The 26,023-nt window shown below is 42.9% G+C and overlaps 1 protein-coding gene across 1 annotated transcript in view; it reads right to left on the bottom strand.

The window, feature by feature from the left end:
- The window catches only part of MICU2 (mitochondrial calcium uptake 2), a 90,674-nt gene that overhangs the window by 28,889 nt on the left and 35,762 nt on the right, over positions 1-26,023 (bottom strand). The window contains exons 3-5 of the mRNA XM_075562828.1: positions 23,789-23,820; positions 23,474-23,549; positions 1,173-1,220 (exon numbers count right to left, since the gene is read on the bottom strand). Of these exons, the coding sequence (XP_075418943.1) occupies positions 1,173-1,220; positions 23,474-23,549; positions 23,789-23,820 (156 nt within the window). The remainder of the gene's footprint in view (positions 1-1,172; positions 1,221-23,473; positions 23,550-23,788; positions 23,821-26,023) is intronic.

The raw sequence follows: 26,023 nt of genomic DNA, 5'->3' as shown, positions 1-26,023 counted from the left end.
GGAACTGTTTTCATGAAAAAAAAAAAAAAAATAAAATTCCCTGTGACCAGAGAACCTACCCAGGTATGCTACTGGGTGGACTAACTCAAAGAAAGTTACTCGATGCTCATCTAGTGGGAAAAATACATACTATGAAAGCTCTCCCCTGTGGAGTTTTCTGGTTGTTTTTGGGTACCCCTGGTACACAGGGCTGCCATGAGTGTGAACAGACTTGACAGCACCTAACAGCAGCAGCAGCACAATCCTCAGATAAGCTACAAGATGCCACATTGTATTTCATTGTCCTGGCTCCTTAGTCCCCTCCATCTGTGATGCTTACTCAGCCTTTCCTTGCTTTCCATGACTTGGGCGAATTTAAAGAGGCTGGTGAGGAATTCTGTACAATGTCAGAGGAGGGTTTTTGGCTCTCAGATTCTATTGCTGAACAGCCTTAGATTAGAGAGTTCTGAGGGACCAGAGTAGGAGGAAGGTCAAAAAGACCTCAAGTGAGAATGGAATTCAATGCTTTTTTGCCTTACAGATGTAGAAACGAAGGTATCAGTATATACATATGGAGGTAGTTACTTTATTGTGTCAACCTGCCCGATAAACACATGTGGGATTAATTGAAGGCCAGAGGGATAAATGGCTTGGTGAGCCACACCTTTCTAGTTCTTGGGTCTCTTGCTGTGTGATTGTCAGACCAGGGTGCAGCTTCCTTAGCCAGTTCCTTGCTTTAGCTGGCAAGGCTCACTTCCTGCAAGACATCCCCAAGGAGAAGCCGCGTGGACCTACCCTGATGCAGCCCTGAGTTCTGGAGCAGCCGTGTGGAGACCCCTGCCAGCACTGAGATGCTTACACCTTCACTGACTCAGCTTTCCTCCTGCAGTCGGTGTCATTGTGTGTATTTTGTGAGATGGAGGAGGACTTTGTGGATTGGTGTCAGACATATGGGCTCATGTTTGACTTGTGGGGTTGGGCAGCACTGGGTTGGGATGTTTTCTTGATGTGAACTTACCCCTTTATATAAAACTCTCTTATACATATGAATTTCTGTGGATTTCTCTCTCTAAAGTACTCAGACTAACACACATATTTTAAATGACAAAGACACAAATGCAAACTTCCCCAAACTCTGTTTGCTAAGAGAGAATTCCATATGATCATTAAGAGGAACTGTAATATAAACTTACTAGTGAGGATTGTAAGCAAAAAAAGGTACTCCGTATATGAGATTATTCCTGAAAGAGAACAAAGAGTAGAACACATCAGAACATATTCTTTTTCGTTTGCTTTAAAAAAAAACATTTTATTAGGGACTCATACAACTCTTATCACAATCCATACATACATCAATTGTATAAAGCACATCTGTACATTCTTTGCCCTCATCATTTTCAAAGCATTTGCTCTCTACTTAAGCCCTTTGCATCTTCTTTTTTTCCCCCCTCCCTCCCTGTTCCCTCCTCTGTCCTGAGCCCTTGAAAATCCATAAACTATTATTTTGTCATATCTTTCTCTGTCCGGCGTCTCCCTTCACCCCCTTCTCTGTTGTCCATCCCCCAGGGAGGAGGTCACATGTAGATCCTTGTAATCGGTTCCCTTTTTCCAACCCACTCACCCTATACCCTCCCAGTATCGCCACTCACACCCCTGGTCCTGAAGGTATCATCTGCCCTGAATTCCCTGTGACTCCAGCTCCTATCTGCACCAGGGTACATCCTCTGCTCTATCCAGACTTGCAAGGTAGAATTCGGATCATGGTAGTTGGAGGGGAGGAAGCATTTAGGAATTGGAGGAAAGCTGTATTCTTCATTGGTGCTACATCGCACCCTGACTAACTCATCTCCTCCCCTAGACCCCTCTGCGAGGGGATCTCCAGCGGTCGACAAATGGGCTTTGGGTCTCCACTCTGCACTCCCCGCTTCATTCACTATGATAAGATTTTTTTTGTTCTGATGATGCCTTATACCTGATCCCTTTGACACCCCGTGATCACACAGGCTGGTGTGCTTCTTCCAATGTGGGCTTTGTTGCTTCTGAGCTAGATGGCTGCTTGTTTACCTTCAAGCCTTTAAGACCCCAGACGCTATATCTTTTGATAGCCGAGCACCATCAGCTTTCTTTGCCACATTTGCTTATGCACCAGTTTGTCCTCGGCGATCATATCATGGAGGTGTGCACCCAATGATCTGATTTTTTGTTCTTTAATGCCTGACAACTGATCCCTTTGGAGCCATGTGATCACACAGACTGGTGTGTTCTTCCACGTGTGCTTTTTTGCTTTTGAGCTAGATGGCCGCTTGTTTATCTTCAAGCCTTTAAGACCCCAGACACTATCTCTTTTGACAGCCGGGCACCATCAGCTTTCTTCACATTTGCTTGTTCACCCGCTTTGGCTTCAGCGGTCGTGTTGGGAGGGTGAGCACCAGAGAATGCCAATTTAATAGAAGAAAGTATTCATGCATTGAGGGAGTGCTTGAGTAGAGGTCCAAGGTCCTTCCACCACCTTAATACTAAACCTATAAATATAGGCACATAGATCTATTTCCCCATCCTCACATATATATTTGCATATATACATGTCTTTGTCTAGACCTCTATAAATGCCCTTTGCCTCCTAGCTCTTTCCTCTATTTCCCTTGACTTTTATCTTGTCCCACTATCATGCTCTGTCCCCACCTGGGTTACAGCTACACCTCTTTGTTTAATTAGGTGGTTTAGAATTAATCACATAGAATATTTAAAAAATAATTTTATTGGGGACTTTTACAACTTTTATCACAATCCATACATAACATCCATGTGTGTAGCATATTTGTATATTTGTTGACATCATTTTCAAAACACTTCCCTTCTACTTGCACCCTTGTTATCAGCTCATTTTTTCCTCTCCCTCCCCTCCCTCACAAATCCTTGATAACTTATACATTTTTTCATGTCTTATACTGTCCGACATCTCTCTTCACCCACTTTTCTGTTGTCTATCCCATAGGGAAGGGGTTATATGTAGATCCTTATGATCGGTTCCCACTTTCTACCCCACCTTCCCTTTACCCTCCCGGTATCTCCACTCTCACCACTGGTCCTGAGGGGTTTATCTGTTCTGGAGTCCCTGTGTTTCCAGTTCCTATCTGTACCAGTGTATATCTTCTGGTCTAGAGGACTTGTAATGTAGAATTGGGAGCATGATAGTGGGGGGAGGAAGCATTTAAGAATGAAAGCAAAGTTGTATGTTTCATCATTGCTACACTGCATCCTGACTGGCTCGCCTCCTCCCAGTGATTCTTCTATAAGGGGATGTATAGTTGCCTTGAGATGGGCTTTGGGTCCCCAATCCGCACTCCCCCTCATTCACATTGATAAGATATTTTGTTCTTTGATGCCTGATACCTGATCCCATTGACACCTCATGACACCTCATGATTACCAATAAAGAAGCTGGTGTGCTTCTTCCATGTGGGCTTTGTTGCTTCTGAGCTAGATGGCTGCTTGTCTATCTTCAAGCCTTTAAGACCCCAGACACTGTATCTTTTGATAGCCAGGCAGCATCAGCTTTCTTTACCACATTTGCTTATGCACCCACTTTGTCTTCAGTGATTGTGTGGAATGCCAGTTTAAAAGAACAAAGTGTTCTTGCATTGAGGGAGTACTTAAGTGGAGGCCCAATGTCCATCTGCTACCTTAATACTAAACCTATAATTATATGCACCCAGATCTATTTCCCCATCATCATATATTTAGAATCATATAGAATATTAACATGGAAACGTCACCTAATAAGTACACACTATCATTAAAAAAAATAAATTTCTCTGTTATAGTGGAAAACTTTAAGTACAGGCATCATATAGTACATAATCACATATTATTATAAAGTATTTATACTTAAATTTTCCCACCTAAACTTATGGACCAAATGCTGCATAGCACTGGGTAAATCTGCAGCTTAAGATCTCTTTAAAAATGTTGAAAAACAAAGATGTTACTTTGAGGACAAAGGTGCACCTGACTCAAGCTCATATGCATGTGAAAGTTGGACACCCATCGGAGTTGATTCAGCCTGACAGTAAAATAATGCTGTAGGACAATGAACTACCCACAGTAATGTTCAAGGACAAAGGAGTTTCCAAGGTTTTAATTAAAAGATGAAAGAAGAATGGATGCATTTGGTAAAGACTATGGAAAATACCATGGACTGGAAGAAGCACACACAGACTTCTCCTAGAGGTAAGGATGGCAAGACTTCGTCTCATGTACTTTGGACGTATTGTCAGGAGAAACCAGTCTGGAGAAGGACATCATGCTTATCAAAGTAGAAGGGCAGTGAAAAAGAGATGGATGGACAGAGAGGCTGGGTGCATCAATCAGCTCAAACATAAAAACAATCATGAGGATGGTGTACCAGGCAGAGGGATTATAAGTCGAACTGCCTCAAAGGAACCCAACAACAAATTTCATGAGGTTCCTATTACCAATAAAGAGCCAGATGGATATTGCCAAGCACAATAGACAGGCATTCAAGATTGATCTGCATGGCCCCAACCCAACCCAGCCCAACCCATTGTCTTTGAGTGGATTCGTCCAAAATGACATGAATGGGGTTTCCGAGGGTGTAAATGCTTATGGAACCAAGCAGCCTCATTCTGAATGTAAACGTTTATGAGAACAGCGGCTTCTTTCTTCCTTGAAGTGGCTGGTGGGCTTGAACTCTTGGTCCTGCTGTTAGCAGTCCAATGCTTACCTGACAGCACCCCCAGGGCTCCTATATGCATGGTATTTTCTGTCATTTTTACTCAATTTACTAAACATGGGTGAGCCTTCAGTGAAGCAAATTTAGAAATTCAGTGGCATACCAGAGATTGGGTATAGCACAGGTGAAATGACAATATTTAAAATGAAATGATTACATCTTTGTAACAGTAGCTTTGCTTTGGGAGACTAGGACTTACCAGTCCTCAAGCATACAATTTGGGTGGGGCGGGGGCCTACCTTCACCTTTGACAGGGATTGATCTAAATCAGTCACATGTTCCTGAGGAAGCTGGGACAGGCAAGTAGTTCAAAACGGAAACTGAACCCATCGGAGTTGATTCAGCCTCACAGTAATGCTGTAGGACAAAGAACTACCTACAGTAATGCTCAAGGACAAAGGAGTTTCCAAGGTTGTAATTAAAAAAATTCCATTAAAAGATCATTTTATCGGGGGCTCTTACAGCTCTTATTACAATCCATATGTCAATTGTATCCAGCATATTTGTACATGTGTTGCCATCATTTTCTAAACATTTACTTTCTATTGAGCCTTTAGTATCAGCTCCTCTCTGCCCCCCTCGTGACCCCTGGATAAATTATGGATCATCATTTTCATATTTTACATTGAGTATTGTCTCCCTTCACTCATAGTTTCTGTTGTTCATTCCCCAAGAGTGGGAGTATGGGTGATGTGTCCATCATTGTGATTTGTTCCCTCTTCCTCCCTCCTCTCCCCACCTTCCCCTACTCTCCTGGTATCACTACTTCCATTTCTGTTCCTGGATTCCATGTGTTGTGAGCTCTTCTCTCTTATCTGTACCTGTGCACATGCTCCGGTCTAGCCCGCAGTGAAAGGCAGGACTGGGGTATGACAGGGGCGGGAGCTAAGAAAGCCTCAAGGAACCAAAGGAATATTGTGTGTTTCATCAGTGTTATACTACGACCTGGTTGACTCATCCCTTCCTTGTGACCCTTCTGTGAGGACATGTCCCATTGTCTACATATGGGTTTTGGGTCTCTGCTCTGACCCCGCTCATTCTGAACAATGTTTTTGTTTGCTTGTTTGTTTTACAGAAGCAAACTTTTTTTTGGGGGGGTTGCTGGTGGGTTTGAACCAGTGATGGTTCGGTTGGCAGCTGAGGACTCAACTGCTGTACCACCAGGGCTCCTATACTCAGGCCCAAACCAGTTAGCAGGCTGCACTAGTTTGGCCACATGGATTTCCTAAGAGACCGAGCTGCAGGCTGAGACTCGTACCCTTGTCAGGCAGAGGGATGCTCAGCTTAGCAATGGGAGGACATGGAAAGAGTGCCTGGGGAGACCAGTGTATCAGAGCTGAAAATGGGCTGGCCTGAAAGATGGACACTGCTAATGTGTGAGGCCTGGATTAAGCTGAGCTCTATGCCTGGTCATTAAAACAAAGTGCCTTTTGTTGCTATCAGGTTTTTTATGTGGCTTGCAATCAAAGTAATTCTAAAATACATAGAAACAAATATTTATAAGCCATGCTTCCCAATGAGCTGCAGCCATCTCTCTGGATCGTAAGGGTGGCTCTTCATATAGCAAAAGGCATAACAGCATTTAAAAAGTAATTTTTTTAACAACATTTTTTTAAATCATGGAAAACTCCAATCAAATACAAACAGAGAATAATAAAAGCAAACAATTATCTTCTTATAATTTTACCTATCTTCAAAAGTTATAACAAAGCCCTGGTAGTGTAATAGGCCGCTAAGCACTGGGCTGAAACAGCAAGATAGGCAGTTCACTCCAACTTGCTCTGCAGGAGAGAGTTGAGGTCATTGAGTCCTGCAAAGATTTCGAGTCTCAGAAACCCGATGACTTGGCACTGACTTGATGGTAATGGGTCTGGTTTCGGCTGGCATAGGGGGTGAACTGAAGGGATAATAACCATAAGGCTGGCAGTGGGGACCTAGCCCTGCTCTGTGGGAGAGTGCAGGTATCGACTTTTGCACCCCCCACTGTTCCCTAGGGGGCAGCATCGCCCATTTTACACGCTCCTCTCTCTCCCTTCGCTATTCCTGGGGAGTGGCTGATGGAGAGGTGTGCTCAGTCAGGTTTGAGTTCTGGTGTGAATGTTCTACAGATGGGCGTGTGTACATCTACCAGGGAGCCCAAAAGTTTACAGAAAATGCCAAGTCTTACTGAGTGAAACCGAGAGAAAGTTACAGGAGTTTGGAGGATCAGAGATGTGGCATAGGAAGTAATTCTAAAAATGGTCTTTGAATGCTGGGTAAATTCTTTTATTCAATTTCAAGTTTTTGCTAGAAAACAAAAAGCGAACTTGAGGAAAAAATGTACCATATGCAGAGTTTTTCTTCAAGTGAATAAACAAAGTTGAAAAATAAGTAACAATTAAAAAAATCCTCACAAATATTTCTGGGACAAGAGCAATATCACAAAACAAAAACGGAGCAACAGTGTGGAGTCCCTAGAAACCACACTTGTTTCACAGGCGCACAACTTGAAGTACACCCTGTTCCCGGTCCACAGCCTGAGAAGCTGCAAGTCACACTTCGACACCGCCGTCCACAACCAAACTCAACCTCACTGCTACCAGCCAATTCCGACTCAGCTTCCACAGGGAAGGTTTCCGAGACTGCAACTTTATGGGATCAGGCAGCCTTGTCTTTATCTCTTTCAGTGGCTGGTGAGTTGGAATCACCACACTTTAGGTTAGCAACCTAATGCTTAACCTACTGCATCACCAGGGTCCCGACAGTTCCTGAAGTACTTAGGAAAAAAGGCAGAATTCACATGTTCTCTCACTTGATCAACTCCTGCTAAGTTTGGATGTGCAGAAGCCTTAGTTATATCAAGGATAAGTCACTTGCAAGGTGCTACTTAATCAGCTTTCTAAAGTTTTAGTGTAAGATATGATACAATAATTTATAAATTATCAAGGGCTCATGAGGGAGGGGGGAACGGGGAGGGAAGGGGGGAAAAAAAAGAAAGAAAAATGAGGAGCTCATTCCAAGAGCCCAAGCGTGTATGTGTGCTTGACACAATTGATGTATGTATGGATTGTGATAAGAGTTGTATGAGCCCCAAAGATTAAAATAAAATAAAACATAGTTTTAGGATAATGATAGAGTGAGATAAGGGAAGAAACAAGGAGGAATGGTGTCCTCTTTCCTCTATGAAAATATTCCTTGGACAGTAAAGCTACAACCAGCACCAACGAAGACATGGGACCCAGAGGACACTCATCGCCCAGTCGCGACTGGCAGAGATCAGTTACAGCAGCTGCTGCAAGGGGAGAGGGGCTCCACCATAGGCCGGAACAGGGCTGGCCAAGTGCACGACTGAAGATTACAGAAGCTTACAGGGTTTCTTCTGAGGCCCCTTGTACTCCAGTTTTCTGAATGATGGGTGAAAATTGTAATTAATGCAAACATGATGCTGAATCTGAGAATGAAAGTGATGGGAAGACTGTCCATGTGGAAGAAGCCACAGGGAATGAGGCAGTTCTGGTCCCCTGGATATGGAGACTAGTGACCAGGGCATTGGTTGTGGGAATGTACTTATCACTCTATGAAGGAAGATCACACTGAACAGCTCTTGCAGTTTATTGGGTTCTCTTTATGAGGATACTTCAAAGAGTTTGTGAGTAAATGGAATTAAAAGATAATGGAATTTTCCTACGAACTTTTTGAATCCTCTTTTTATGGTATCTCTTTAGCCTTGGCTTTATAATTCTGGCAAAAATGGTCGGCTACTCTCTGCCCAGTGACTGGTAAACTCATCACAGGATTGAATGACTTGTAGAGATGGGTTGATTTGTGGTCCTGCTGGAAGGGCCATGCTGTGAAACTGACCAAGTGGCCAACCACTGTCTCTCCTCCCAGAGTAGAGAGGGCCCTAACCACCATCAGGAAGAATCTAGAGCACAACAGGTTTCTAAACCCAGGATCCTGCATAGAGCCGCACCACCTAGACTCTGGAGAGAGCAACACTGCAGACTGTGACACAGACATAGGCGCAAGGAAAGGAGATGCCAATGTGGGGTGTGTGTGTGTGTGTGTGCTCGCACACGCGCAGGAGGGGGTGGGGGGTGTAAGGGGAAGGGAGAGCTGAGCTTCCTGCTGGTAGAGCAGGGTGCTTCTTGCCTCTTGTCGGTGGAGTTAAGAACTGTTTAACACCTGCTTGAGTTGGGCAGGGGCCTGGAGTGGCCAGTTGGTAGGACCACTGGTGACAGCCAATGGCTGCTGCTAGGAGGCTGGCAGCCAAGTAGGCTGTTTACAATGCCCATGAGTTGGGCCAGTTAGCCATGGACAAGTTGTGGGCAGTGAGGCTGAAGACAGAGAAGGACGTATAAGGCACAGTGGAGAAGAGCAACATGCTTGCAGGCATGGCTAAAAAGAAGCTGAGCAGAGTCCTCCCCTGGGGTGGAGCTGTTCTGAACCTAGTTAAATGCTGTTACTTCTAAGTGGTAGCCTAGTCTAGGCAGTCCCTGGGGAAGAGTAAGATCCATTCCTAACTGTGTCTTTAGGAGTTTAAGCGTGGTAGTTTGTCTGACCTCTACCTCACAGGAAGCAGCATGTGCTGATCCCAGACATTAGAACCCAGCTCCCAATCAAATGCAGCAGAAACTAGGGGCCAGTTGTAGTCCAGAGCAAGGCAGTTCGAGTTGTTTATCTAGATAATTTAATGTTTTAGCTTATAAGTAGCTTCAGGTCTATATTTGAATTGTTTGAAACTGAACTGAAACATTAATTAAAAAATTTTTTTTTGCATTAGCAACTTGTGGCTGTTGCTAATCTTTAGGTAATTCTAAAAAAAGCCTACAGTAAGCCTTCTGATTTCTTTTTGAACAAACACAGTGTTTATAGATGAAAGAATGAATTAAATGTGCTTTGTCATACCTTGTACTTGGGAGAAGCCCTCTCATGTGAGTTTTAAGATCAAAGAACTTAGTCTGTTGGCGGCCTCAGAACAGTGGAGGATGGCTGCCCTCAAAGAGACGAGAGCAGCCAAGCTGGCATTGCCGCCTGGACTGGGCTGAGAGACCTCATCTTCCTGCTCTTGAGACCCAGGTCCACGTCCTTTACGCGAGGGGAGCACTCGGAAAAGCAAAAGCTCAGTGTCTCTCTGCAATGCCAACTTTAACGAAAAGTCTGAAACCAGAATCGGGGCAGGGTCAAAGGAGCACCCTAAACTTGCAGCCAGCTAGACAATGCAATCTAGCTCCACAGCCGCTCCATGGAAATGCTGTCAAAGAAAATGTGGGCTTCCAAATATTTATAGGAGAGAAACGGTTGAACACATATTTAACTGCTGGGTGGGAAGGGAAGGTGGGGGCAATGGAGGGTAACAGGTGCAATCTTGAGTGAAAGGGAGATAATATTCTACTAGAGGCAGAAGAGAGGACAAAAGGTGAGGGATGACAAGGCGAGCTACTGGGAGGCTTGACAAGGTGTTTAAATTGTTGATAAAAAAGTGATGATCTGGAATGTAAAGCCCACAATAAAAATGCTTCAAAATTACATATAAAATAGGGAAATACTTTAAATAATTTAGATCTGAAAAGTCCTAGGGGGAATCTTTACCTAACACAGATGTCAAGCTGATTCGGACTCATTGCGCCCCCACAGAACAGAGCAGAACTGCTGCTGAAGAGTTTCCAAGGCTGTAAACTTTGGAACAGGCTCTCATTATTTTTCCACAGAGCTGCTGGCTGGTTTGAACTGCCAACCTTGTGATTTTAATCAACTGCCACCACTCTTTCTTGAGCGTGGCTAGAAGACCTAATTATGGTCTGTAAGTTTCTATGCTTCTCTGAAATAATTCTCGGTTGGAACCATGCTACAATATCACCTGCTACTGCTGTCTTGAAAACACTGCCCCTCTGAAAGTAGGCTCTCCCAATCTGACGTGAGAATAGATTTATATCCAATACATGTTTGTGGATGACATTACAGTGAGAATTCAGCTTCATTTAAACCTACTGTCTGGTGGTAAAGCTGCCATTTTAAGTGTACAACAGAGTGACACTAATTACATTTACAATGTTGAACAACTATGCTCATCATCAACTGGTTGGACCCACTGAGCAAGGATGCCCGTGTATTTGTCTCTTCCTGACACTTCATGTAAATGGAATCACCAGGTACCAATCCTTTGTGTCTGGGTCATTTAACTTTGAATGATATTTTCAAAGGTCATTCATGCCGAAGCGTGATTCCGAACGCTTTCCTTTTAGTGCATATGTAATATTCCATTGTGCACAGGAGGGTAAGGGACTGCCATTATGGGAGCTACGTCAACGGTATCACCACCATTGGAGTCCAAGGCACACAATGAGCTGGACTGGCAAGAACATGGAATTTTTTCATGACTTTAGAGCGATATATGATATTAAAGGCACTAAACATAAAAAAGGCACCTTGGTGGTCTGTGGTTAAGGACTTGGCTGCTAATAAAGAGTCAATGGTTCAAACTCACAACAGTGAGTTCTGTAGGGTTGCTATGAGTCAGAATGGCCTGAAGACCATGGGTTTAGTTTTGGTTTAAAGAAGGTTGGAAGTAGGCACACTGGTCTTTTTTATGCAGGTGAAGAAGTAGGCTTTAGAGAAACCCCAAAGCTACGGGATATGCAGGAATCATGAGACTGCATATATGAAGCCTGTGAAAATGTCCCTACATTAGAGACATGCTTCTCCCAATAGAGAGGGGCAGGAGGCCTGTGGGAGGGATGGAGAAGGCGAAGGGTCCAGGTGAAGACCCTGGGCAGCAGTGACAGATACAAGTATTGGAGTGCCAAATTAGAAGCAGTCAACATTTCGACAAATGGTGAGGTAATACTTCTTATTCTGTCCTGTGATACTGCTCAATCTCCCTGATTATGGGACTCTGTCTCTCCTTCCCCATTTGTTCAATGACCTCTGTCAGCAGTGTCATTTGCTTGTCATCATTACAGCCCATCTCTCTCTCCTGATTGCCCTGCTGGCCCTTTATCAGTGCCAAGCCTCCTTCCACACCACACAGGCTGTCTCCACAGCTAAGGGGCAGGTGTAACTGCCCTCCTGCAGTGTCACTCGGTCCACTGATCCCTTTCTCCCAGACGCTGACAGGACATCTGTCTATACCATCCACCCCTGCAGTCATTCATTATCAGGGGTTTCAAAGTTTTTGAAAAAAGAAAAAGCTAATGGAATTTCCCCATGAACTTTGAAGCCCCCTCAGACTTACAGTTGCTCTTAGAGTGTCTGCCTCCCTAACCAATCGCCCTCTTTCTGTTTCGCATGTGCACGTCATCATGGGTTTTACATAAGGAAAAGCAAAGAAAGGTGCAAAAATACCACCTTTTCTTTTACTACACTAACAGTCCAGCACTCAGGCTTCAATTACCCAGAATGCATGTGGTCCTGGTCATCTGGAAAATATACACAGGCCTCCCGCTTGGTATAGAACAGAGAGAACAACACAGTGAAGAAAGCACATAAGTAGGCTGATGAATGTCTCGCCTTGATAGTTCTGAAAACTGTAAACCTCACTGTTGCTTTTAAAGCCCCATTCATCTGTCTTCTGTAACTTCTATCACTATTTGCTATCTTCTTCATACCAAGAAAATGGATGTCTTCGTTTTTCTTACTGCTCCTGGAAACCCCTACTCCCACATCGTATATACTTTATGCCTCACAACACATTAGTCTTCATTTGCCACTTAGCCTCCCCTGTCTTCAAAGTGGGTTGGAATCCCACCAGTTATCTCCTGGGAGATACAGAGTTCCCAAGACTTTTTAAGTCAGCCTCTTTCTTCAGCGTCCTCTCATTATAATGATTTGTTTGATTCTCAAGTTTAGGCGGTTAATTTCACTGGAGCAGATAAGAGACTTAAGTTTGTCAAATACTGGCTAGAAAAACTTAGGGAGGAGTATGGAAAAAATATTTCTTCAATAATCCCAAGATTTCAGAACAGTTTTTGCCTGTAAGAAGATTCCTATGGAAATATAGGAAAGAAATAGGAGGCAAAAGTTATGTACAGAGGTATAACTATAGGCATGTACATATGTAAATATATTAATTCACAATGAAAGGGATAGAGATCAATGTACTTATATTTATATAAGTATTAAGATAGCAGATGTACTTTAGGCCTCTACTCAAGGCTTCCCTTAACACAAGAACACTTTGTTCTGATAACCTGGTACTCCTTGATACTCACCTTCCCGACACAATCGCTGAAAACAAAATGGGAGCATAAACAAATGTGAAGAAAGCAGATGGTGCCCGGCTATCAAAAGATAGAGCGTTTGGGGTCTTAAAGGCTTGAAGACAAACAAGCAGCCATCTACCAGGGAAGCAAATAGGCCCACATGGAAGAAACACACAAGCCTGTGTGATCGTGAGGTGTTGACAGGATCAGGCAACACGTATCAAAAGACCCAAACAAACAACTATATTGGGCTCTCTGCTCCTCCTTGTGCGACAGCCACCTCTCCCATGCAGTCCCAGCCGTATCCCTGAGACACGATGGTGAAGGTCGGAGTGAACGGATTCGGCCGCATTGGGCGCCTGGTCACCAGGGCTTCTTTCAGTTCTGGCAAAGTGGATATTGTTGCCATCAATGACCCCTTCATTGATCTGAACTACATGGTCTACATGCTCCAGTATGATCCCACCCGCGGCAAGTTCAATGGCACTGACAGGGTTGAGGATGGGAAGCTTATCGTCAATGGGAAGGCCATCTCCATCTTCCAGGAGTGAGATCCCGCCAACATCAAGTGGGGCGAGGCGGTGCCGAGTATGTCGTAGAGTCCACTGGTGTCTTCACAACACCAGAGCAGGCTGGGGCTCACCTGAGGGGCGGTGCCAAGAGGGAGATCATCTCTGCCCCTTCTGCTGATGCCCCCATGTTTGTGATGGGCGTGAACCACGAGAAGTACGACAACTCCCTCAAGATTGTCAGCAGTGCCTCCTGCGCCACCAACTGCTTAGCCTCCTGGCCAAGGTCATCCATGACAATGTTGGCATTGTTGAAGGACTCATGACCACAGTCCACGCCATCACTGCCACCCAGAAGACCGTGGACGGCCCCTCCGGGAAACTCTGGCACGATGGCCGTGGGGCTGCCCAGAACATCATCCCCGCATCTACTGGCGCTGCCAAGACTGTGGGCAAGGTTATCCCGGAGATGAATGGGAAACTGACTGGCATGGCCTTCCGTGTCCCCACCCCCAGTGTGTCCATCATGGATCTCCCCTGCCATTTGGAGAAAGCTGCCAAGTACGATGACATCAAGAAGGTGGTGAATCAGGCGTCCGATGGTCCCCTAAAGGGCATCCTGGGCTACACTGAGGACCAGGTTGTCTCCTGTGACTTCAACAGTGACTCTCACTCTTCCACCTTTGATGCTGAGGCTGGCATTGCCCTCAATGACCACTTTGTCAAGCTCATTTCGTGGTACAACAATGAATTTGGCTACAGCAACAGGGTGGTGGACCTCATGGTCCACATGGCCTCCAAGGAGTCAGAGCCCCCCTGGACTAGCAGCCCCAGCAACAGCACTAGAGGAAGAGAGGCCCTCGGCTGCTGTGGAGTCTTTGCCCCCAACCCAAGCCCCCAAAACACCGAGAATGTCCCATCCAGACCCCTGAAGGAAGGGGAGGGGCTTAGAGAGCCCAGCCTTGTTATGTACCATCAATAAAGTACACTGTACCCCCCAAAAAAAACCCTACTATATTGATGTGTAAGAGGGGGGGTTGGAGTGGAGACCCAAAGCCCATTGAAAATAACTGGATATCCCCTACAAAAGTAGTATAAGGAAGGGTTGATTCAATCAAGGTACAGTATAGCACCGATGACTCACACATCATTCCTCTAGTTCCTGAATACTTCCAGCCCCCCACTGCCAGGACCCAGTTCTAACTTACAAATCTGGTTAGAACAGAGAACACACATTTGTACACATAAGAGCTCTCAATACAGGGATTTCAGGAAAGATAAGACCCCCAAGAACAATAATGGGAGTAGCGCTATCATGAGGGTAGGGGAATGGTCAGGGAGGGGGAAGGGTAAGAAAAGGGAACCCATCACAAGATTGGATATATAGCCTCCCCACCCTGCAAAGGTAACAAATAATGGGTGAAGGGAGACTTATAAGGACAGTGTAAGATAGGAAATAACAATATATAATTGATCAAGGATGCACGAGGGTGGTGGAGGGAGGGGAAAAAAGAGCTTATATCAAGGGCTCAAGTAGAAAATGTCTTGGAAATGATGATGGCAACACATGTACAAATATGCTTGATATAATTGATGTATGGATGTTATAAGTGCTTTAAGAGCCCCCAATAAAATGATGGAAAATTAAAAAGAAAAAGAAGATTCCTGTGAGCACAGCCCATCCTTCAATATCCCCACTCCCCCGAAACTGCTCAGGTGCTGTATTTAGGCACTTTGGCTCTGACAAATTAGCATAGGCTTTCATTCCCATCTCTCTTGTGCTGTGTAATACACAGTAGTACAGGATTTGAGCGTAGAGTAGAAAGAAAACAGAGCCAGAGCCAATTCCTAACCTATGGTTGACTGAGAAAGATAAGTCAACAGATACTTAGCCTGGACTTGGTACAGCGCTCTAAGGAAAGCTAAGACTGAAGTGTTGGCAGCCATGTGTGTGTTCCAGTTAAAAGAATGGTTTGGGAAAACCTCTCTGACAGCTCAAAAACCAAGAAGGACCAAGTCAAATGGCAGGTGGCAGGGCTCCAGGCAAAGGAAATAGGTATCCTGAGGTATCAATACTTTGATATCTTCAAAGAATAGGAAGAAGCCAGTGTGTGTGAAAGTTAAACAACACGAAATAAAGCTAGAAAAATGGGTCATGAAAGATAAAGAGACAGAACTTTACTGTAGTGAGTGGATTTTACACTACAAGGACACGTCAAACAGACTGATATGACCTCATCTATTTTAAGAACACTCTTGAAACTACATGGAGAACAACTAATTTGTTTCAAAGGTGTATGTCTTAGATCTTCCTACTCTGTCTAAATCTCTGGATGCCCTTCTGAGTCCTGTCGACCGTCAGTGACCATGCTGATATTTGAAATATCAGTGACAAAGCTTCCAGCAGTATAGCGACACATAAGTTACTACAGTACAAGCTGAAAGACAAGTGGTGAATTAAGGTGCTGGCCAAGAATACTGGGTGTGCTGCCAGTCTTGGAAGAACACAGTCTGAATGCTCCTTATAAGTAAGGATGGGATGGAGCGACACTGACTCACACACTTCGGACACATTATCAGGAAGGACCAGTCCTTGGAGAAGGCCATCGTGCTAGAAAAGTTGGTGCCAGTGACAAACAGGGAGACCTCCAACAAGAAGAACGGACAGTGGCTGCAACAATGGGCTCAAGCATAACAAGGACTGTGAGACTGGCACAGGGTTGGGCAGTGTTTGTACTGCGTATGTGTGAGGACGCACCCCCCAAACACTGGCATTTTCCCACAGCTATGTATTACAATTAAAGTACTCTCCATTACACTTAATAAAGTTATCAAATCTACCATTCTATTCATGGAAACACTTTTCAAACTCATCTGTTTAGATAGATGACAGCACTTCCCTCGTTTTTTTTCTTCACCTCTTCAACATCGTCAAATTGGTGTCCTTTCGTGTCCCTCTTCATTCGCAGAAACAAAAAGATTGCATGGAGCGAGGTCAGGTGAGTAAAGTGCATGAGGCAAGAAAAGCACAGATGGCTGGCTGAGCAGGTGCATTATCATGGTGGTAGAACCAGTCCTTCGTCGGCCACAAATCGGGTCCTTTTGTCTCACCCTGTTATGCAATCTTTTCAGAACCTCTAAATATCAGCAGACACTATGAAGAAGAGGAGAGTGGAGCAACATATTCCAAAAACTGAAGGAAAATAACTCAAACCCAAGAATACTCTATCCAGTCAAATTATCTATCAAGTTAGATGGAGAAGAGTCTTCCCAGATAAGGAAAACCTCAAAGAATACGTTAAAAGAAACCTAGCCCTACAAAAGATCTTTGGCACCCCAGTGTGGGCCAAAGAACAGCACTCACCGAGCACAAATAAGAGACCGCCACATAGAACAACCGACCCAGAGGGCAACAAAAACAGCCATCAAAGATAACATTGGATTAGGGTAGAAAGAAGTCAAGAATGAAACATACATGCGTGTGCAACACACTGATAAGAAGGGGAGGTAGGAAAACACCTAACACAAAAAATAGAAGATGACATTACTTGAGTCGACAGATGGATGTAATAACCCTGAATATCAGTGGACTGAACTCAGGCATTAAAAGGCTGAGGCTAGCAGACTGGCTTAGAAAACAACCCGTCACTCTCCTGCCTACAGGAGACACATCTCAAGATTACAGACAAAAATAGGCTAAGAATCAAAGGCTGAAGGAAAACATACCAAGCAAATAGCAATTCAAAATAAGCAGGGGTTGCAATCCTAATATTGGATGAAATTGATCTCAAAGTGCAGACCATAAAGAGGGATAAGGAGGGACACTATATAATGCTCAAGGGAACTGTAGACAAAGAACCACTAAGCATTTTAAACACATATTCCCTAAATAATAGACCCACTGAATATGTCAAATGCTCCAAAAGATGAAAAAAGAAATAACAGGCTCAACAATCACAATAGGTGACTTCAATACACAGCTCTCTAAGAAAGAGAGATCACAGAGAAAAAAGCTTGAAACAAAGGGCATTTATAGAGGTCTAATTTCAGGCATGTACATATGTTAATATATTTAATATATGATGATGGGGAAATAGAGCTAGGTGCATATATTTATAGGCTCAGTATTAAGATAGGAGATGGACTTTGGCCTCTACACAAGTACTCCCTCAATGCAAGAACCCTTTGTTCTATTAGCCTGGCATTCCATGATGCTCACCTTCCCAACATGATCGCTAAAGACAAAGCGGGTACATAAACAAATGTGGTGAAGAAAGCTGATGGTGCCCGGCTATCAAAAGATATACTGTCTGGGTATTTAAAGGCTTGAAGATAAACAAGTGGCCATGTAGTTGAGAAGCAACAAAGTTCACATGGAAGAAGCACACCAGCCTGTGTGATCATGAGGTGTCGATGGGATTAGGGATAAGGCATCAAAGACCCAGAACAAAATATCTTATCAATGTGAATGAGGGGGAGTGTGGAGTGGAGACTCAAGGCCCATCTGTAGACACTTGGACATCCCTTACAGAAGGGTTGCAGGGAGGAGACGAGCCAGTCAGGGTGCAGTATAGCACCGATGAAGCACACAACTTTCCTCTAGTTCTTTAATGCTTCCTTCCCCTCACTATCATGACCTCAATTCTACCTTCCAAATCTGGCTAGACCAGAGCATGTATACAGACACAGATAAGGGCTTGAAACACAGGGAATCCAGGACAGATAAATTGAGAGTAGCCATACCAGGAAGGTAAGGGGAAGGTGGGGGGAGATCGGGGGATCAATCACAATAATCTAAATATAACCCCCTTCTAGGGGGATGAACAACAGAAAAGTAGGTGAAGGAGACATGGGTCAGTGTAAGACATGACAAAATAATAGTAATTTATAAATTATCAAGGGTTCATGAGCTCAGGGAAAAATGAGAAGCTGATGTCAAGGGCTTAAGTGGAAAGAAAATGTTTTGAAAATGATGATGGCAACAAATGCACAAGTGTGCTTGACACGATGAACGTATGTATGGATTGTGTTAAGAGTTGTAATATGAGCCCCCAATAAATTGATTTAAAAGAAAGAAAGAAAAAGAAGTGTATGGCTTTAAGAGGGGCATGAGCTCTCTGGTTCATGCAGGCATCATTGGCGCTTCCTTTTTTACACCCAATTGCCCCACATACTTCTGATGTCTCCTTGCTCCTGTAAGTAACTGAATTTGTAATTTCTAACTCATCTCTTGGGTAGATGAAGATGAGATTGAGAAGGAGAAGCAGCAAGAAGAATAGTTTAAGAAAACAACAACAACAAAACCACAAGGAGGTATGCGCTCGCAGAAACCAGAGAAAGGATTATTTTGAGAAGGTGGGTGCAGATAATAGTATCTGATATTGCTGAGGTCATGAAGGGTGAGAATATCTTCCTTGGATCTGATTACAAAAATCTTGTTGGAAGCAGTGTCCACGGCCCATGGCATGGCATTAGACTGGAGTTGGCTGAAAATGAGTGGGAGAAGAGGAGGGAAGGAAGTGATCACATACAGTAAGTAAAATTACCTAACACAGGTCTTGTAGTCAGTCTTTTAAGCTCTCAGTGATGGGGTGGTAACATAAATATGGCGTGGAGGTCACTAACTTGGTCCTGTGGTGTATTCGCTAAGTGGAAGGGAGGAGTCTACCAGTGGCTACCAGTGGCTCTGCAGGAGAAAGATGACGCTCTCTGCTGGGGAAGTTCCATGCCATCCAACAGGGCTGTTAGGAGCCAGCATCAACTCAATGGAGGGGGTAAACTTCCCCCATAAGTCCCCAGAGTTTTGAGTATTGTTGGAGTTCCGGGTAACCATAACAAGAGCTTATCAAACTCACAAAGAAGTCAAGTGTCATGGAAGGGGTGGCTGGTGTCAGAATTGGGAAAAGTAGGTTGGGGGATGGAGGCATGTCTGACTGCCTCATAGGAATCATCCTTGGGCAGATGTGGAGTTGGATTCTCCTTCCCATTAATGAAGGTGGCGGAGGCCTGATGTGGCCCCTGTGCCATTTCCTCACAAGAAAGCCCCCAACAACACGAGTTTGGTTAGGAAAAGGGATTGGAGATGCATGGAGACAGCTGGCAGGGGGCACGGAATCAAAGGAGGAAATTCTACTCCTTAAGAATGAGGGATGTTTGAGAGTTTACATAGATGGGAATGCTACAGTAGAAACTGGTGTGGGGTAGACAAATCTTAAGGAAGCAAGAAAAGAGGCATGGAGCAAATACAGAGACAGGCTGAGGTTATAAGGAATAGCACTTCTATAACAACCAGGAAGACATACAAGACAGAGCAGGTGCAGGTAAGTGGCTAATTTGGAGGGAAGCTCCTTCTTTCCTTTTTTAAAGAAAAATGCCTTTAAAAGTTTACTAATTTCTCCTCTGTATATGATATACTTCATCATGAGTTCTATTAATTACCACCAGGATCTCTGAGTGTGGAATACAATATTTTAGACATATGTTACAGTAATCAACAGTCAGCAGCACTATTAAATAATGATATACTTTGTGTTCCAGATTGCTATAATCAAGTTTATTTACTTCAATTAAGTGACCTAATTTACTTTGAAATAGTAGTACACCATATTAAATATAGAAATATACTGAGTAGCTTCAATTTAAATAATATCTACCCCAGAAAAGAAAAAAATGCAAGTCATCAAGTATTACTGACAAAATGTTAGTCACAAGGAAGCAGGAATCTCATTGAATAGATCTTAAAACTGTTGCTAGGTTTTATTAAGTTGGATCCTTCTAATAGTGGTCTCACATAGAGAATGAAAGATTGCCTGGGCCTGCACCAGTCACATAATTGCTACTATTTTTTGAGCTCATCGTTACAGCCACTGGCTCCATCTCATTGAGACTTTTTATCTTTTTCCCTGACCTCTTACTTTACTAAACAGGATGTCTTTGTTCCAGGACTTAGGCCTTCTTGATAACATGCCCAAAGTATGAGCTGGAGTCTCACCATTCTTGCTTCTAAGGATTACTCTGGCTGTACTTCCAAGACAGATGTGCTGATTCTTCTGGCAGTTCATGGTATATTCAACATTCTTTTCCAACACCACAGTTCAAAGGCATCGATTCTTTTCTGATCTTCCTTATTCATTCTCCAACTTTCATAAGCATATGACGAAATTGAAAACTCCATGGCTTGGGTCAGCTGTACCGTAGTCCTCAAACGACAACTTTGATTTTTAACTATATCTTAACAAAAGTCCGTACCAAAAGGAAGCATGTTAAAGAAAATGAAGTAAAAATTGCATAGGCATAAATGTAATGACTTTTTTCAGATGTTGGTAAATAGATGCTTCATTCTTTTTTAAAACTTACAAATCATCTTTGCTAAATATACCTAATTTTGGTGATCGAATCCTATCAATTAATCTTATCTAGGAGATACAGGGATAGCTTCATTAAAACAAGACACATGTGTTAAAAAATGTGAAAAAAAGAAAAGAAATGAAAAGGTTGACAAATGGAACTACACCGAAGGGACAAGTTATTTTTAGTAACATCTGACCAAACCTTTTATATAGGTTATATAAAGGATGCTTTTTAATGAAGAACCAAAACAAGTAGAAATCAGGCATGAGCTTTGAAAAATAACTTTACAATAGAAGATATCCCAATTTGGGACCAATAAATATATGAAACAAACAAACAAACAAAAAAGCAAGACACACGATGGTAAAGTGGAACAACCTGAGAAAACACCAGCAAGCAAGAAAGTCTGCTCAGCAGTTTCTGAGGTTGCTTCCACACAGAGATGAGTGGGAAGTGGTTCCTGGGTGGGAGCCTGCATTGTTTTCCGGACGAGGTAGCAGGCAGCACTGCAGGCGCTGCCAAGAGCTAAGAGCTAGGCCGGCTAGTGGGAACAAGCATTAAAATGGCTCTGTTGCTAACTGTAACGACATTTCTCGGGCCTTCACTTAGTAAACTCCCTTGATTTACTGACCGTTCACATGCTTGGTAACAACTCCTTTCCATAGCACACTCTGCTCCCAGCTTCCCTGAAGCATTCTTCCAGAGTTCCTTGGCTTCTCTGTTTACACGACCTTAGCCTCTTTGCTGGGCGCCTGCTCTCCTTCTAACCCTGCGAATGGGGGTGCTCTGAATTCCCTGTGAGGCCATCTCCTCTTCTGACTTTATTTTAAATTTTTATTGGGGGCTCTTACAGCTCTTGTCACAATTCATACATTGATTGTATAAAGCAAATTTGTACATGTTTCCATCATAATTTTCTAAACATTTACTTCCTATTTGAGCCCTTGGATCCTCTTCTGACTTGAGATACTCTGCCTTGTTCTCGCCCCAGGTTTTGTCTGTAATTGCTCAAAAAGTTCTTTGTTAGAATGTTATATTATGATGTAAAACATCTATTGTATTTTCTTATATGCATTCACCTTTGCTGCAAATATGTGGGGGGAGCACATTGGGGACAAAGTTATGAAACTGCTTAGACATAACTGGATACCCTGGGGAAATGAGCCACTGAGCCTGGGGTCTCAGAACCGTGGTCTTGGGGGACACTGAGGTTAAGTGGCAAAACATACCCAACAAAGACAATGTTCAACATCCTGCTTTAGTAAATAGGGAATGGGGTATTCAGCTGTCTAAGGCACAACTACTGGAACCCCAACCCCATCCTGAAGGAAGAAGGGCAAATGAAACCAAATACCCGTGGAAACAATTAGTCCAAAAGACTAATGGCGCATGGGAACATCAGCTCCCCTGACCCCGAGACGAGAACTGGATGGTGCTTGGCTACCATTACCAATGACTCTGAAAGGGATCCTTTTAGAGGGTTGTGGATAGAGTGGGAGAAAAGGTGGAACAAAATTGCAAAAAAAACCCCAAACAAACCAAAAAACCAGGCTTCCTGGTCAGTGACCAGTGGCACCTCTAAACAATGGCCCTCTCGACTCAAGTACTCCCTCAACACAAGAACACTTTGTTCTAAAAATCCGGCATTCTGTGATGCTCACCTTCCCAACATGACCGCTGAAGACAAAATGGGTACATAAGCAAATGTGGTGAAGAAAGCTGATGGTGCCTGGCTATCAAAAGATAGAACGTCTGGTGTCTTAAAGGCTTGAAGATAAACAAGCGGTCATCTAACTCTGAAGCAACAAAGCCCACATAGAAGAAGCACACCAGCCAATGTGATCATGAGGTGTTGATGGAATCAGGTATCAGGCATCTAAGACCCAGAACAAAATCATACCCATTTGTTTGGGGTGGAAGGCGTGGAGTGGAGACCCAAAGCCTATCTGTAGATCTTTGGATATCCCCTTACAGAAGGGTCCCAAGGAAGAGATGAGCCAGTCATCATGTAGTATAGCACCGATGAAGAGAGAGGGAGAAAAACAAGGAGGTGATTATCAAGGGCTCAAGTAGAAAGAAAATGCTTTGAAAATGATGATGGCAACATAGGTACAATTGTGCTTGACACAAAGGATGAATGTATAGATTTTGCTAAGAGATGTAAGAGCCCCCAATAAAAGTATTTAATAAACAAACAAACAATGGCTCTTATCGTTTCAAGTCTAGAAATGCATTCATCCCAATAGCTCAATTTTCAGCTAAACAACAGGTCTACAAAGGAATAGTAATACCAGCGAGGTAAGCACACCTTAGCAAAACCACCTATTTGAGATGAAAAGGGCATCATTTATCCATGGACAAAGTTTGAAAGGGTTAGGAAAGGAGGAATGGAGACTGGAAACACAGGGAGGGAGTGGCTAAGTGTGCTTATATTTGGGAGACTCCAATCAATGACAAGAAACAAAATGTGTTTTAATTGTTGGATCTAAAACTGATGATTTGCTCTATAAACCTCCACCCAGTTCACAATAAAAAGTTGAAAAAAATCTAATTTAAAATAGGACATCACTCCATTTTCTATGTATGTTCACTAAACTTAGTTTCTAGAGTTGCAAGCCTCACGCCTTACTTCCTTAATTTTGTGCCTGTTCAATGAAGAAATCTAAGTCAAAACTTAAAAAAAAAAAAAAAGTCAAAATTACCTTTATCACCAAGGTCCCTAAAAAAGGTAGGTCCACAACCAGCTTTTTGGATTCCTGCCAATGCATCTTCGATATCCTTTAAATACACATATTAAGAATTTTAATTAAAATTTTTATTAAATTTCATTTTTATTTTACACACACGCACACACAAACACCCTTTGCTTACCGTTTTTTAAAAAAATCATTTTATTGGGGGATCATAAAATTCTTATCACAATCCATACATACATCTATTGTGTCATTCTCCCCCACCTTCTCCTTACCCTCCTGGTATCACTACTCTAATTATTGGTCCTGAAGGGTTTTGCTTACCTTTTTTGTCAGCTTCTTGACTAAAGTTTTACCTATAAGGAAAAAAAAAAAGTACTTAGTACCCATATTTTTTGGTAAGACTCAACTCCCATTAAGAAAGAAAATCATTGAAAACCAACAACTGAAATATTTATAAAAATAAAAGCTTCCAGGGACTCAAGTGGAAGGCTAATGTTTTGAGAATGATGATGGCAACAAATGTACAAATGTGCTTGACCCAATGGATGGATGTATGGATTGTGATAAGCATTGTATAAGCCCCCAATAAAATGACTAAAAAATAAATAAAATAGAATAATGGTAAACAGCACTTGCTGAGAACTCACTATGTGACATAAATGTAAGTATTCTTTTAACCTAAAGTAAATGTCCTTTAAAAAAAGATTCAAATTTAAGAAAAATTATTTTAATTAATAATTTTTAAAACGGTTAAAAAAGAATATAAAGTAAAACCAGAACGAGATGTCACTACACACCTCCTATGAGTGATGAGAATTGTTAAAGTGAGTGACAGCACTGAGAGTCGGCAAAGATGCCTTTCATCTGGAATTCACAATCTTCAGGTGTGAATATCAAATGGACCAACTGAGGAAACCAACAAACAAAAAGATAAAACAAAACAAAACCCTTAGTATATGGGGCCACATTTTTCTACTTGAGGATGAAACCTGCCTATAAATCATCTAATGTCTCCTTTAAATTTATTTTTGTGTGTGTGTGTGTGTGTGTGTGTGTGTTGGGGGAAGGGGTGGGCCTAAGAAAACTCTAGCTGCTCTCCCTTTGTTCTAGATAGTCACAGCTAGTGTGTGTGTGTATATATATATATAAATATAATTTATGCTTACATAAGCATTTAAAAACCACCTTATTACATTGATAACTATCATATGTAATCATGCAGTTATATGTAGAAATAACAGTGGGAATACAGTTTAACAGCAAATAACGTAGACCAAGAGTTGAAGCTGTGCCAATTTACTGCATGAGTGTGGAAGCAGGGGAAACACATTGTGGTTAGTTGTAGTATTATTGTTATTAGTATTATAGGCAAGGGTTTTTCGCGCATTATGATGGAATCTTGGCTCAGGAAGTAGAATGTTTTTCAAGGTCTCCACCTATTCTAGAAATTCCCTCAAGTGGTTTTTACTATTTACAGAGGATTTATGAAGTAAAAACTAGGTAGAAGTACATCTTGTTATAGGCAGCAGTCATTTTAATACTTAAAATAAATAAAACTGCATTAATAAACCTGTAATGCAATTACAAGTCAAATACATCTTTGCTTCTAGCCAAAACAGAGTTACTTGATAATCTTAACTATGAAAACATTACCCAAAGTACCTAATTCAAATTTCATTTTGTTGGCGGTAAATGAACTTTTCACATATAAGTTCACCACCAATACCTTTCTCCCTTTCCAGGCTTCTCACAGATGTACGGAACTCTTCGGACATTAATATGTCAGAACTAATACAAGACAGAATAGACCCCTCCATGGTGCGCATGTACTCAGCTACAGCCATGATGGAAACCAATGTGGAAAGTGATGGATTAGCCAAACAAGCAGACCCCCGACAGTCACTAGTGAAAGAGACAAAGGGTACCTTGCAGGGCGTTTCCTGCATGGGGTCTCTAACTTACTGTTTATTCTTGTAGGAAGGAGCCTGTGAGATCGCCTCTGGTTGATGTCTTGCTAGAGAAAACACAGGGCAATCTCAAATGTCGAAAGTAGCTTCCTCGCCAACTTCCCAGTAGAGTATTGAAATGCATTAAAATTGTGTTTGTGTGTGTGCTGAATGTGAGTTTTTCCGGCCACCTCACACTGTGAGGTAATGAATTAGAATTAGAATATCATAACTGCAGTGGAATGCTGATGTAATGCGGACCCAGCAGCTGAGAGAGTGCATACGAGGGGCAGAATCCAGCATGGAGGGCGTCAGGGAAGCTTTTCCAAAAAAGAGATGTTTACGAAACCCTGAAGGAAAGAGGCTGAATCAACCCAGAAAGGGGTGGGTGGTTAGAAGTATCCCAGGTAAGAAGAGTTGCTTGTCAATGAACCAGGCATGGGAGGAAGGTGCTGGAACGCCACAGAAGAGAGCAGGCCCTGGCAGACTGCTGGCGTGGTGAGAATGAGGATGAGAGCTGCCATGGGCCGTTCTGGTGGCACGAAGGCGAGGTAGATCCTGCTTTCTCAGAGTCGGCGGTCAGGTCCTTATGAGAACTCGTGGGGGAAGG

This window comes from Tenrec ecaudatus, chromosome 11, assembly GCF_050624435.1.
Source record: "Tenrec ecaudatus isolate mTenEca1 chromosome 11, mTenEca1.hap1, whole genome shotgun sequence".
Classification (NCBI taxonomy): domain Eukaryota; kingdom Metazoa; phylum Chordata; class Mammalia; order Afrosoricida; family Tenrecidae; genus Tenrec; species Tenrec ecaudatus.
The sequence above is the reverse complement of the archived record's forward strand: the minus strand, read 5'-3'. Positions and strand labels throughout refer to the sequence as shown.